This window comes from Nerophis lumbriciformis, linkage group LG22, assembly GCF_033978685.3.
Source record: "Nerophis lumbriciformis linkage group LG22, RoL_Nlum_v2.1, whole genome shotgun sequence".
Lineage (NCBI taxonomy): Eukaryota > Metazoa > Chordata > Actinopteri > Syngnathiformes > Syngnathidae > Nerophis > Nerophis lumbriciformis.
Genome location: NC_084569.2, coordinates 17,982,606 through 17,994,687, shown reverse-complemented (window position 1 = coordinate 17,994,687; position 12,082 = coordinate 17,982,606). Strand labels below are relative to the sequence as shown.

Genomic DNA, 12,082 nt, shown 5'->3' with positions numbered 1-12,082 from the left:
CAGTTAAGAAAAAACTCAACCTAATGGCACAATGAGAAACCTTGGATAGGACCCCCCTCCCGGGTGACTGGTGCAATGGATGCCGAGTGGATACGGTTAATAATGTGAGAGTCCAGTCTAGGGCTGGGTGATATGGCCTTTTTTTAATATCTCGATATTTTTAGGCAATATCGCGATACACGATATACAGTATATCTCGATATTTTGCCTTAGCCTTGAATGAACACTTGATACATATAATCACAGCAGTATGATGATTCTATGTGTCTACATTAAAACATTCTTGTTCATACTGCATTAATATATGCTCATTTTAAACTTTCATGCAGAGAGGGAAATCACAACTAAGTCAATTGACCAAAAGTGTATTTATTAAACAGTTATTAAGCAGTGGCACAAACATTCATGTCATTTCCAAAACAAAAAGTGCAAGATTGTCAGAGACTTTTTAAAACAAGCTATTTGTGCACTTTTGTGCATGATGTCACTAAGATGACAAATCAAAACAACACTAAATTAAAGTGCCCTTTTTTGTACAGAACGCAACTACAATAGTTTAAAACAAATAAAGTGCACTTTTGTGCATGATGTCACACAAGATATTTCAATAAGTGTCAAATAAAAATGAGCTGCATAACAGGAAATCAAATAGTGTATGTCCATCACTATGTGGTAGGTTCCGGCAGACGTTATCTCCTTTTGTTGACTATTTTTTTCATACGGTGTTGATGTGGAAATGTTTGCCTCGGCATTTTGATTGTGTGGGCGTGTGGCACCGATCAGAGATGTTGACATGCGGAGTAAGCACTCTTCATTCTCTAGCAGGTGACTTTTCAAATGATGCTACATATTAGCAGTAATGTTACTTTTTGTAGCAATGCTTTTTCCCCACACTTTACGGTTGTCTGTTCGACATATTCCCACTTGAAGCCAAACCACCGCCAGACGATGGACCCCCTGCTGTTTTTCTTGGGAATTAATTCTTCCTTCATTTGTTACCAGATTTGCACCTTCTTTCTCTCGTATTACCACTCGCACCACTCCGCTAGCATCACAGCTAACGTTAGCCATGCTGCTACCTTTCTGCTCCGCGAGGGCGTATACGTATGTGACGTATGTAAGAAGGTGCGCTTGCTGTCAGTGAGAAGGACAGACAAGAAAGAGTGGGAAGAGCCTGTAGTGTAATGCCCGCAGCTAAAAGCAACTGCTTGAGAACGTATACTCGAATATCACGATGTAGTCATTTTCTATATCGCACAGAGACAAACCCGCAATATATCGAGTATATCGATATATCGCCCAGCCCTAGTCCAGTCCATAGTGGGGCCAGCAGGGGATCATCTTGCATGTAGACAAGTCAGGGCGCCGAGACGTCACCGACTGATGCATAAGGAGTGGTCCACCCCGGGTGCCGACTTCATAATGTTAAAGAGCAGTCCATTGGGAGACCAGCAGGGAATCATCTTGAAAGAAGATAAGTCAGCAGCGCAGAGACGTCACCAACAATTGCACAGAGGAGTGGTCCATCCTGGCTCCCGGCTTGGAACAGCTAGCGACTCCTCCGTGAAGGTTGATCCGTGGTCACCTGATAACCTCTCCATGCAGGAGAGTGGGGCAGATCAGAAAAGCTCAAGATCAACTGGTCTAAAAAGGGGGTCTATTTAAAGGTTAGAGGGGTAAGGAACTTACGGCTCTAGAGCCAAATGTGGCTCTTTTGATGACTGCATCTGGCTCTCAGATAAATCTTAACTGACATTGCTTAACACAATAAGTCATGAATAATTTTGCTGGTAATCACAGTGTTAAATATAACGTTCAAAATATAAAACATTCTCATGCATTTTAATCCATCCATCCGTTTTTTTCTGCACCTGTTCAAGAAGTCACATTAATGGTAAGAAGTGTTTTATTTATTATTGGCTAGCTTCAGAATAACAATAACAGAATAAGAGACTTATTATACTCTAAAAATATTGGTCTTACTTAAAAATGCACGCATTTAGTTGTATTCAGTGTTAAAATAATATTATATGGCTCTCACAGAAATACCATTTGAAAATATTTAGCTTTCATGGCTCTCTCAGCCAAAAAGGTTCCCGACCCCTGGGTTAGAGTATTAAAATGAGTTTTAAGATGGGACTTAAATGCTTCTACTGAAGTAGCATCTCTAACTGTTACCAGGAGGGCATTTCATAGTACTGGAGCCTGAATAGAAAATGCTCTAAAGCCCGCAGACTTTTTTTGGGCTCTGGGAATCACTAATAAGCCGGAGTTCTTTGAACGCAGATTTTTGACCAGGACATATGGTACAATACAATCGGCAAGATAGGATGGAGCTAGACCGTGTAGCATTGTATACGTAAGTAGTAAAACCTCAAAGTCGCAGTCACAGGAAGCCAGTGCAGGTGAGCCAGTATAGGCGTAATATGATCAAACTTTCTCGTTCTTGTCAAAAGATTAGCAGCCACATGTTGTACCAACTGTAATCTTTTAATGCTAGACATAGGGAGACCCAAAAATAAAACGTTACAGTAATCCAGAAGAGACGTAAGTAACGCATGAATAATGATCTCGGCGTGGGTGGTGGACAAAATGGGACACATTTTAGCGATATTACGGAGATGAAAGAAGGCTGTTTAATAACACTCTTAATGTGTGACTCAAATGAGAGAGTTAGGTCGAAGATAATACCCAGATTCTTTACTGAGTCACTTTGTGTAACTGTTTTGTTGTCAAATGTTAAGGTGGTTTTATTAAATAAATGTCGGTGTCTAGCAGGACCGATAATCAGCATTTCTGTTTTCTTAGCGTTAAAATGCAAAAAGTTGCTGGACATCCATTGTTTAATTTCATTAAGACACGCCTCCAGCTGACTACAATCTGGCGTGTTGGTCAGCTTTAGGGGCATGTAGAGTTGGCTGTCATCAGCATAACAGTGAAAGCTAACGCCATATTTACTTTTAATGTCACTCAGCGGCCGCATGTAGATGCTGAAGAGTGCAGGGCCAAGAACCGAACCATGTGGAACTCCGCATGTTACCTTAACACTAGTGATGGGTTGATGAGGCGTCATGAAGCGTTTGGACACATTGCAAAACTGTATTGATACTGTGTCGATATTGTGTCACTAAATACTGACATGTGCTGGACATTAAAAATCCCTACAGGCAACCTATCAACTGACACTGATTTTATGACCAGTATATACAATTATATAAACCAAGTCATTGTATTTCATTTAGGATTATTTCATATTTTCATTTAAATAAAAATATATTTTTATCTTTTTTAGATACAGTCAATAAATAATGTGAACATATATCATAACATGGAAATCTAAGAGAACGTGTTGTGAATGAGGATGCTTGTGTACTGGGAATTTTTTTTTTTTTTTTTTTTACATATTTTTATTTTTAAAAAACAGTTTTTCCAACGTATTCAATTTTTGACGATTTCTCTTCTTAGTTATTATTTCTCCGGCTGTAGAAAAAGACCCGCTCACGGGGCACAGAGGAGGCGGGAGTACGACACAGTTCGCATATCGGTCACGTGACCAAAACAGCTCATGATCGGTCACGTGACTTTCTAAAAGCTCTATGAGCTCGACGCATGCGCCGATGCATCGGTGTTGCCGGACCCATCACTACTTAACACACTCCGAGGTCACATTGTTATGGGATACACACTGTGTCCTGTCAGCAAGATAGCAGTTAAACCAAGAAAAGGCTAAGTCTGACAATAATAGAAAATCAGTAGAGACTCCTCCCACCCCCACCAAGGACTTTGTCCAGCAGTTTTCACTGCTGCACTCTAGAAAGCGGTTCTGTAACAGCTTCTTCCCTCAGGCCATAAGAATCTTGAACGCATCATGATATTCCCCTCAATTCCCCCCAAAAATGTATTAACTCGCTGGAATATAAAGACAATATAACATACATCCGTAAACGTGGATGCATGTGCAAAAGTGCAATATATTTATCTGTACAGTAATCTATCTATATATGCACCTTCTTTTGTAAATGCAAACACTCTGCACCTTATTGCTCTTTTATCCTGCACTAGCACGAGCTAATGCAACGAGATTTCGTTCTTATCTGTACTGTAAAGTTCAAATTTGAATGACAATAAGGGAACTCTAAGTCTAAGTCTCTAATAATAATAAAGTACACTAACAATGACTGTGATCAATTGCCTGTGTCTTTTAGAGTCCATTTTAAACTTATCTTACTCGTTTTTAAATCCTTACGTGGTCTTGCCCCACCTTACCTCTCTGAGCTGCTCCATCTCTATGCCCCCACCCGGTCCCTCAGGTCAGCTGATCAGCTGATCCTGGAGGTACCCAAAACAAAGCGCAAGCTCAGAGGGGACAGAACTTTCTCTGTTGCGGGTCCCAAACTCTGGAACGATCTCCCTCTCCATGTGAGACAGGCCCCTTCTTTGGCTATTTTTAAGACCCTTCTTAAAACCCATTTTTATTCACTGGCTTTTAACCCAGCATGAGACTTTGAACTGTTTTTAGCTTTTAACTTTTTGAACTGTTTTTAACTTTTAAACTGTTTTTATCTAACAAACTGTTCTTAGGGTAATTTATATTTGCTTTTTAATTGTGTATTTTTATTTCTGTTTTAAATGTTATTTTTTAGTCTGTCCTTTGCCTCTATTTCTTTGTGGTGTACAGCCCTTTGTTTTTCAACTGTGCTTGTTTTTAAAGGGCTTTATAAATAAAGTTGGTATGGTATGGTATGGTAATTAGATTGATTGGCAATGAATTGATTAACGTGGACCTCGACTTAAACAAGTTGAAAAACTTATTCGGGTGTTACCATTTAGTGGTCAATTGTACGGAATATGTACTGTTAGATTGATTGATTGAAACTTTTATTAGTAGATTGCACAGTGAAGTACATATTCCGTACAATTGACCACTAAATGGTAACACCCGAATAAGTTTTTCAACTTGTTTACGTCGGGGTCCACTTAAATTGATTCATGATACAGATATATACTATTTTCATAATACAGTCATCACACAAGATAATCATCACAGTATATACATTGAATTATTTACATTATTTACAATCCGGGGTGTGGGATATGGAGGGGGGGGGCTTAAGTTTGGTTGGTATCAACACTTCAGTCATCAACAATTGCATCATCAGAGAAATTGACATTGGAACAGTGTAGGTCTGACTTGGTACATATGTACAGCAAGTATTGGACACAGAGAGAGAGATCAGAAATTATAAGAAAAAGTGACTACTGTACTGTGCAATCTACTAATAAAAGTCTCAATCAATCAATCTCTAAAATTGACTGTAGTGTGTGATTGCGAATAAGTGGTAGAAATGAAAGGACGGATGGAACCTGACATCCCTCAAGAATATACTAATGTGCATGTAAACTTTTAACAGTTGGCAGGCACACAACAGTTATACCGACCTGCACCACTATGTGTCACACTTTGCTCAACCTCCACTCTTGGATTGGCCCAAAAAAATAACACTTTACCATTTGAGCATGATTGGCACAGGAACATATTTTCCTCACAGACCAAACTGAATTTATTCTTCATGTTCCGCCCCCAGCACAGCGTTTAATTGAGCCCGTCAGACCAAATCATGTGGGTACATTATCTCGCATAATATTATGTTAATCGCTTGTCACGTTGCTTATTACTGAAGCGACTCAGTTCAGTGACTAGACCTTGAATACAGTTTCCTTATAGACACACCTTATTAATATGGCAGAATGTGGGTTTGCATTGAGGTCAAATTCAAATTCTTCAAATCCTGGACACAGAGAATAGTCACCCGACATAATTAGTGCTCCACTGATACGATCTGTGGATCTTCTTTTTTGGTTTGTGTCCTCAAAGGGGGCAGCTCGAATGCTCTTGGACTCCGAGCAGCACCCCGGGCAGCTCAAGGACAACGTGTGCTCGCCAGGGGGCGCCACCATTCACGCCCTACACGTGATGGAGAGCGGCGGCTTTCGCAGCCTCCTCATCAACGCCGTGGAGGCCTCCTGCGTTAGGACGAGGTAACTGGAACGAAGAAAACGTGTTGCATTTGTGACGTCGAAAGTCCTGTCTTGTTTGTGATGCACAAGGGTTGCAGACGATACACGATATGAATGATAGAAATTTGGCCGACGATAGAGCTTTTAATATTATCGGTACATTGTGATAATGCATGCTGATGGCACATTCTAGCTGTGTCTTGTATATTTGACAGCGACAAGCGAGCGAAAGCGTCCTTCATTTTCTTTAGCATTCTCGCGAGTGGCTAATTTTCCTCCAGAGTGTACTTCTAAGTCAACAATCCTCGCCTCTAAGGCGGCAAATAAAGTGTTTCTTACAAGTATCATCCCTGGAGGACGAGGAATAGCTAAACTACATGCCGTAGGAGGATAAGCTAAAATGTAAACAAGTGTGGTCGGATTGATACAAACATTGGGCCCCATTTAGCAATAAGTTCCTAACTTTTCCTCTTATATTCTTCTGAAGTGATTTCCTAAGAGGAGTCCATTCAAAGTCATGACCTGTTCTTAAACGGCCAAATAGTTCCCACCTGCTGTTCTTAAGGTGCTGAATGCCAAATGGTTAGCGCGTGCGTGTCTATCATAATTTGCATATAAACACGCCCTTATTTCCCCAATATGCATATGTAAACACTCGGGCTGCAACTAACGATTAATTTGATCATCGATTAATCTGTCGATTATTACTTTGATTAATCGATTAATAATCGGATAAGAGAGACAAACTACATTTCTATCCTTTCCAGTATTTTATTTAAAAAAAACAGCATACTGGCACCATACTTATTTTGATTATTGTGTCTCAGCTGTTTGTACATGTTGCAGTTTATAGATAAAGGTTTATTAAAATAAATAAATTAATTAAAAAAATGCCTCTGCGCATGTGCATAGCATAGATCCAACGAATCGATGACTAAATTAATCGCCAACTATTTTTATAATCGATTTTAATCTATTTAATCGATTAGTTGTTGCAGCCCTGGTAAACACCCTTAATTCTGTAATTACTACTCAGTGGCCTAGTGGTTAGAGTGCCCGCCCTGAGATCGGTAGGTTAAACCAAAGACTATAAAAATTGAACCCATTACCTCCCTGCTTGGCACTCAGCATCAAGGGTTGAAATTGGGGGTTAAATCACCAAAAATTATTCCCGGGCGCAGCCACCGCTGCTGCTCACTGCTCCCCTCACCTCCCAGGTTGTGATCAAGGGTGATGGGTCAAATGCAGAGAATAATTTCGCCACACCTCGTGTGTGTGTGACAATCATTGGTGCTTTAACTGTAACTTTAATTTGCATAGGTAAACGCCCTTAATTCCCCATAGAAGGGCACAATTCTGGTGGAAAAACCGAACATCAAACACTCGGAGAAAACACAAACAGATTACAGAAGAGAAATTCATATTATCCCGTGCGGGAAATACATAATGTCAAAACGTAAGTTTAAAAAAAGGAGGGGACTGCTGAGGTAGCCTAAAGCATTCAAATAATTATTCGTCACTTCGTCACCCAGGGCACGATCTGCGGCATCTTGCAGTAGCAGCAAAAGCATTGCCATTGTGTGAGTTGAGTTGCACAGAGTGTGAGAGGCCTGTTGGTCTTTTAAAGAGCACTCGTAGATTTTGTTCTTACCTACGAACAAATCCCAGTTAAGAAAACATTGGTGAATACAAGAATCTCCTTAAAAACTTCGTAAGTGGGCCTAAGAACAAAATGTGTTCTTAAGAACGGTTGCTGAATGGGGCCCATTGACAGTAACAATACCAAGTCGTATAGTATCAGGTCAATACCACATTGGTTGGATTGATATTTTTTACCATCAAAAAATATTTTGTTGTTTTTGTTATTGTTTACGAAGTCAGGAAGTACGTCCCTGAACATTGGAGAACTTTAAGGGCAAAAACCAACTGATTTAAATCAGAGCCAATACTAGATCATAGTTTAAATATTTAACTGATACTGTTATACCGCCATCCTGTGATTTTGTCTGGTTGTAACTGTGATCAAAAATGTAATCATTGTATGATCTTAAACATTTGAAGTATCAGTATCATCATTGATTTGCCCGATATCGCCCCTGTAAATACTTGGTATTAGATCGATACGCAAATGTGTAGTATCACCCAAAACTAATGTACGGAAGAATACATGTTTATTACATTTTAATAGAAGTGTAACTAGAACAATGTTACAACAGAAAGTAACCGGATATTAACAGTAAATTAGCAAGTCGATGAATAACAGTTTTGAGAAAACAATACATCTGGAATGATGCAATATGCAACAGCAGTGTTTCTTAACCATAGGGCCCACTGTTGGGCCGCAAGTGCCCCCTAGTGGTCCATATGGTCAGTTGTAATACACTGTTCCACCACTTGTGGCAGTAATGACAATATCAAACACAAAAAGTCTGGGGCGAAAGTCATAGAAAAGGGTCTTAAGTGCAAAAATTATGACTAAAGTGGTGAAGCTGTATTTTCATTTGCAATTTAATTTCATTGACAGTTTATTAAGTAAACATATCTTAATATTATTTATATTTGATTAGGTAGAATTTATTAAGTTTAGCACTGTGTAAATCAGTTTTTATGAGTCCCTTCTTTTGCAGTACATTTAATTAATATTTATTTTTGTAATCAGCCTGGCCTAAGCCTTGATAATAATCTTTGTGAGTAACACATGGTTTTATATAATTTGATGAGCCTGTTTAACTGTGAGTAGGTTAGATATAATTATTGAATACAATTAAAATCAAGAGTAAGATTGTTAATTCATTGTTAATATTCGAGTGGGCCCAGGGCCCCTCTCTAGTGGAAAAGTTGGACCTCGAGGTCAAAAAGGTTAAGAACCCCTGTGTTACAGCATACATCAGCTACTGAATTCGAAGCCTTTGTAACCTGTGTTGAACTGGTTGTATTTTTATTAGTGGTTATCTCAGGAGGCTGCAATATATATCGCAATATAGACTTTAGACCATATCACCCATCCCTATTATGCACTTGCGTTTCCAAGGGAGCTTCAGTCACTTGCAGACCAAGAGAAGATCTCTCCAGCCGCCATCAAGAAGACAACTCTGGACAAAGTGATGCAGCAGCCAGGAGTGACCGTGGAGGCGGTTGGAGTCCGATCACGTGGGATCAACGTCTTCAACTATAACAACCCCAAAATTAAGAAGAATTGATGTTTTGGGTAGACCTTGGACTGGTCGCCAGTCAACCACAGGGCACATAGAAACAACCAGCTACACTCACATTTACACCTTTGGACAATGCTGTGCAATTAGAAAACAATGCAAACTCCACACTCAGGTGTTCAGTGGAGATTTGAACTCATGGATCTGGAGCAGGCACGCTTACCCCTAAATCACTGTGCTGTCATTTATGCAAATACTGTATGTATGCAATTCTATATAAACTTTACACTGGGTGGTTTCAATATGTTGTTCTTTAATGCCGCTGTTCATCTCAATTATTAAAATAGGTGAACAAATTGAGCACATCTTGCAAAATGTGATGATAATTGCAACGTTTAAACCAGGGGTGCTCATTACGTCGATCGCGAGCTACCTGTCGATCATGGAGGGTGTGTCAGTCGATCACCAGCCAGGCATTAAAAAAATAGTCCTAATAATGAGCGATCATAAATCTTCACTATGACGTCACTTTCGTCACTTGATTGACATTCACGGCACCCGAGGGTCTTCTGAGATGAGCTTGTGCACAAGCTAGCAAGCTACGGAGTTTGCCGACAATGTATTTCTTGTAAAGTGTATACAAAAGAGTACGGAAGCTGGATAAATAAGATGCCAAAAACCAACCACTTTCATGTGGTATTGGACAGAAAGGAGGACTTTTTTTCTCCTGCATTCGAAAATGTGGACGTTATCAGCACCACTGTCTGATTCCAATCAATGCAAGTCATCAGAATCAGGTAATACACCAACTTATATTCTTGTCTTCATGAAAGAAAGGAATCTATATGTGTTAAACATGCTTGTATTATCTTTAAACACTTTTAACTTATTAACAATATTAATTATATGTGTTAAACATGCTTGTATTATCTTTAAACACCTTTATCTTATTAACAATATTAACTATATGTGTTAAACATGCTTGTCTTATCATTAAACACCTTTGACTTGTTAACAATATTAACTATATGTGTTAAACATGCTTGTATTATCTTTAAACACCTTTAACTTGTTAACAATATTAACTATGTGTTAAACATGCTTGTATTATCATTAAACACCTTTAACTTGTTAACAATATTAACTATATGTGTTAAACATGCTTGTATTATCATTAAACACCTTTAACTTGTTAACATTATTAACTATGTGTTAAACATGCTTGTATTATCTTTAACCACCTTTAAGTTGTTATCAATATTAACTATATGTGTTAAACATGCTTGTATTATCATTAAACCCCTTTAATTTATTAACAATATTAAATATATGTGTTAAACATGCTTGCATTATCTTTAAACACCATTAACTTATTAACAATATTAACTATATGTGTTAAACATGCTTGTATTATCATTAAACACCTTTAACTTGTTAACAATATTAACTATATGTGTTAAACATGCTTGTATTATCATTAAACACCTTTAACTTATTAACAATATTAACTATATGTGTTAAACATTCTTGTATTATCATTAAACCCCTTTAATTTATTAACAATATTAACTATATGTGTTAAACATGCTTGCATTATCTTTAAACACCTTTAATTTATTAACAATATTAACTATATGTGTTAAACATGCTTGTATTATCATTAAACACCTTTAACTTGTTAACAATATTAACTATATGTGTTAAACATGCTTGTATTATCATTAAACACCTTTAACTTGTTAACAAAAACATATATTTCATAAATAAGTAAATATAAATTATATATATGAATGAGGTAGATCCCCACGACTTGATCAATTGAAAAGTAGCTCGCCTACAGAAAAAGTGTGAGCACCCCTGGTTTAAACACTTTATCACAAGGGTGACATGTACGCTGTTTCCCGTGATATATTTCACTTCCTTGCATTTCAACCTGTTTTAAAAATTCATAAATGGCCCCCAAACTAGTCGTCCCTCGCCACACAAATACTACGGCTCGGTCACATAGCATTTTTTTTTTTTTAGCATATTATACACATTTTTTGCCCTAAATTAAGCATAATTAGACATTAAAAAAATAGCTACATATGCTAAAAAATATCAATACTACAAAAGTATTGGCCACTAGATAAGACCAAACCAATCAGATCACGCTGTTCAGTATCTAAGCCACTGATTGGCTCAGCCTCAGGCAGCGTTACTATATTGGATTAAATTTTTCATTTTTTTTTTTCATGTATTTATTTATTTCCGGCAATGACATAAAGAAGTACAAGTTGACAAAACATAATAATATAAATTAAAGACCTACTGAAATGCGATTTTCTTATTTAAACGGGGATAGCAGGTCCATTCTATGTGTCATACTTGATCATTTTGCGATATTGCCATATTTTTGCTGAAAGGATTTAGTAGAGAACATCGACGATAAAGTTCGCAACTTATGGTCGCTGATAAAAAAGCCTTGCCTGTACCGGAAGTAGCAGACGATATGCGCGTGACGTCACAGGTTGTGGAGCTCCTCACATCCGCACATTGTTTACAATCATGGCCACCAGCAGCGAGAGCGATTCGGACCGAGAAAGCAACGATTTCCCCATTAATTTGAGCGAGGATGAAAGATTTGTGGATGAGGAAAGTGAGAGTGAAGGACTAGAGGGCAGTGGGAGCGATTCAGATAGGGAAGATGCTGTGAGAGGCGGGTGAGACCTGATATTCAGCTGGGAATGACTAAAGCAATAAATAAACACAAGACATATATATACTCTATTAGCCACAACACAACCAGGCTTATATTTGATATGCCACAAATGAATCCCGCATAACAAACACCTCCCCACTCCCGTCCATATAAAGTTAAAGTTAAAGTTAAAGTACCAATGATTGTCACACACACACTAGGTGTGGCGAGA

At 38.2% G+C, this 12,082-nt stretch overlaps 1 protein-coding gene across 1 annotated transcript in view; it reads left to right on the top strand.

Moving 5' to 3' along the window:
- Positions 1-9,472, top strand: part of LOC133615070 (pyrroline-5-carboxylate reductase 1, mitochondrial-like) — a 33,603-nt gene extending 24,131 nt beyond the window's left edge. The window contains exons 7-8 of the mRNA XM_061973414.1: positions 5,876-6,039; positions 9,050-9,472. Of these exons, the coding sequence (XP_061829398.1) occupies positions 5,876-6,039; positions 9,050-9,218 (333 nt within the window). The 3' untranslated portion in view covers positions 9,219-9,472. The remainder of the gene's footprint in view (positions 1-5,875; positions 6,040-9,049) is intronic.
- Positions 9,473-12,082: the final 2,610 nt, after the last annotated feature.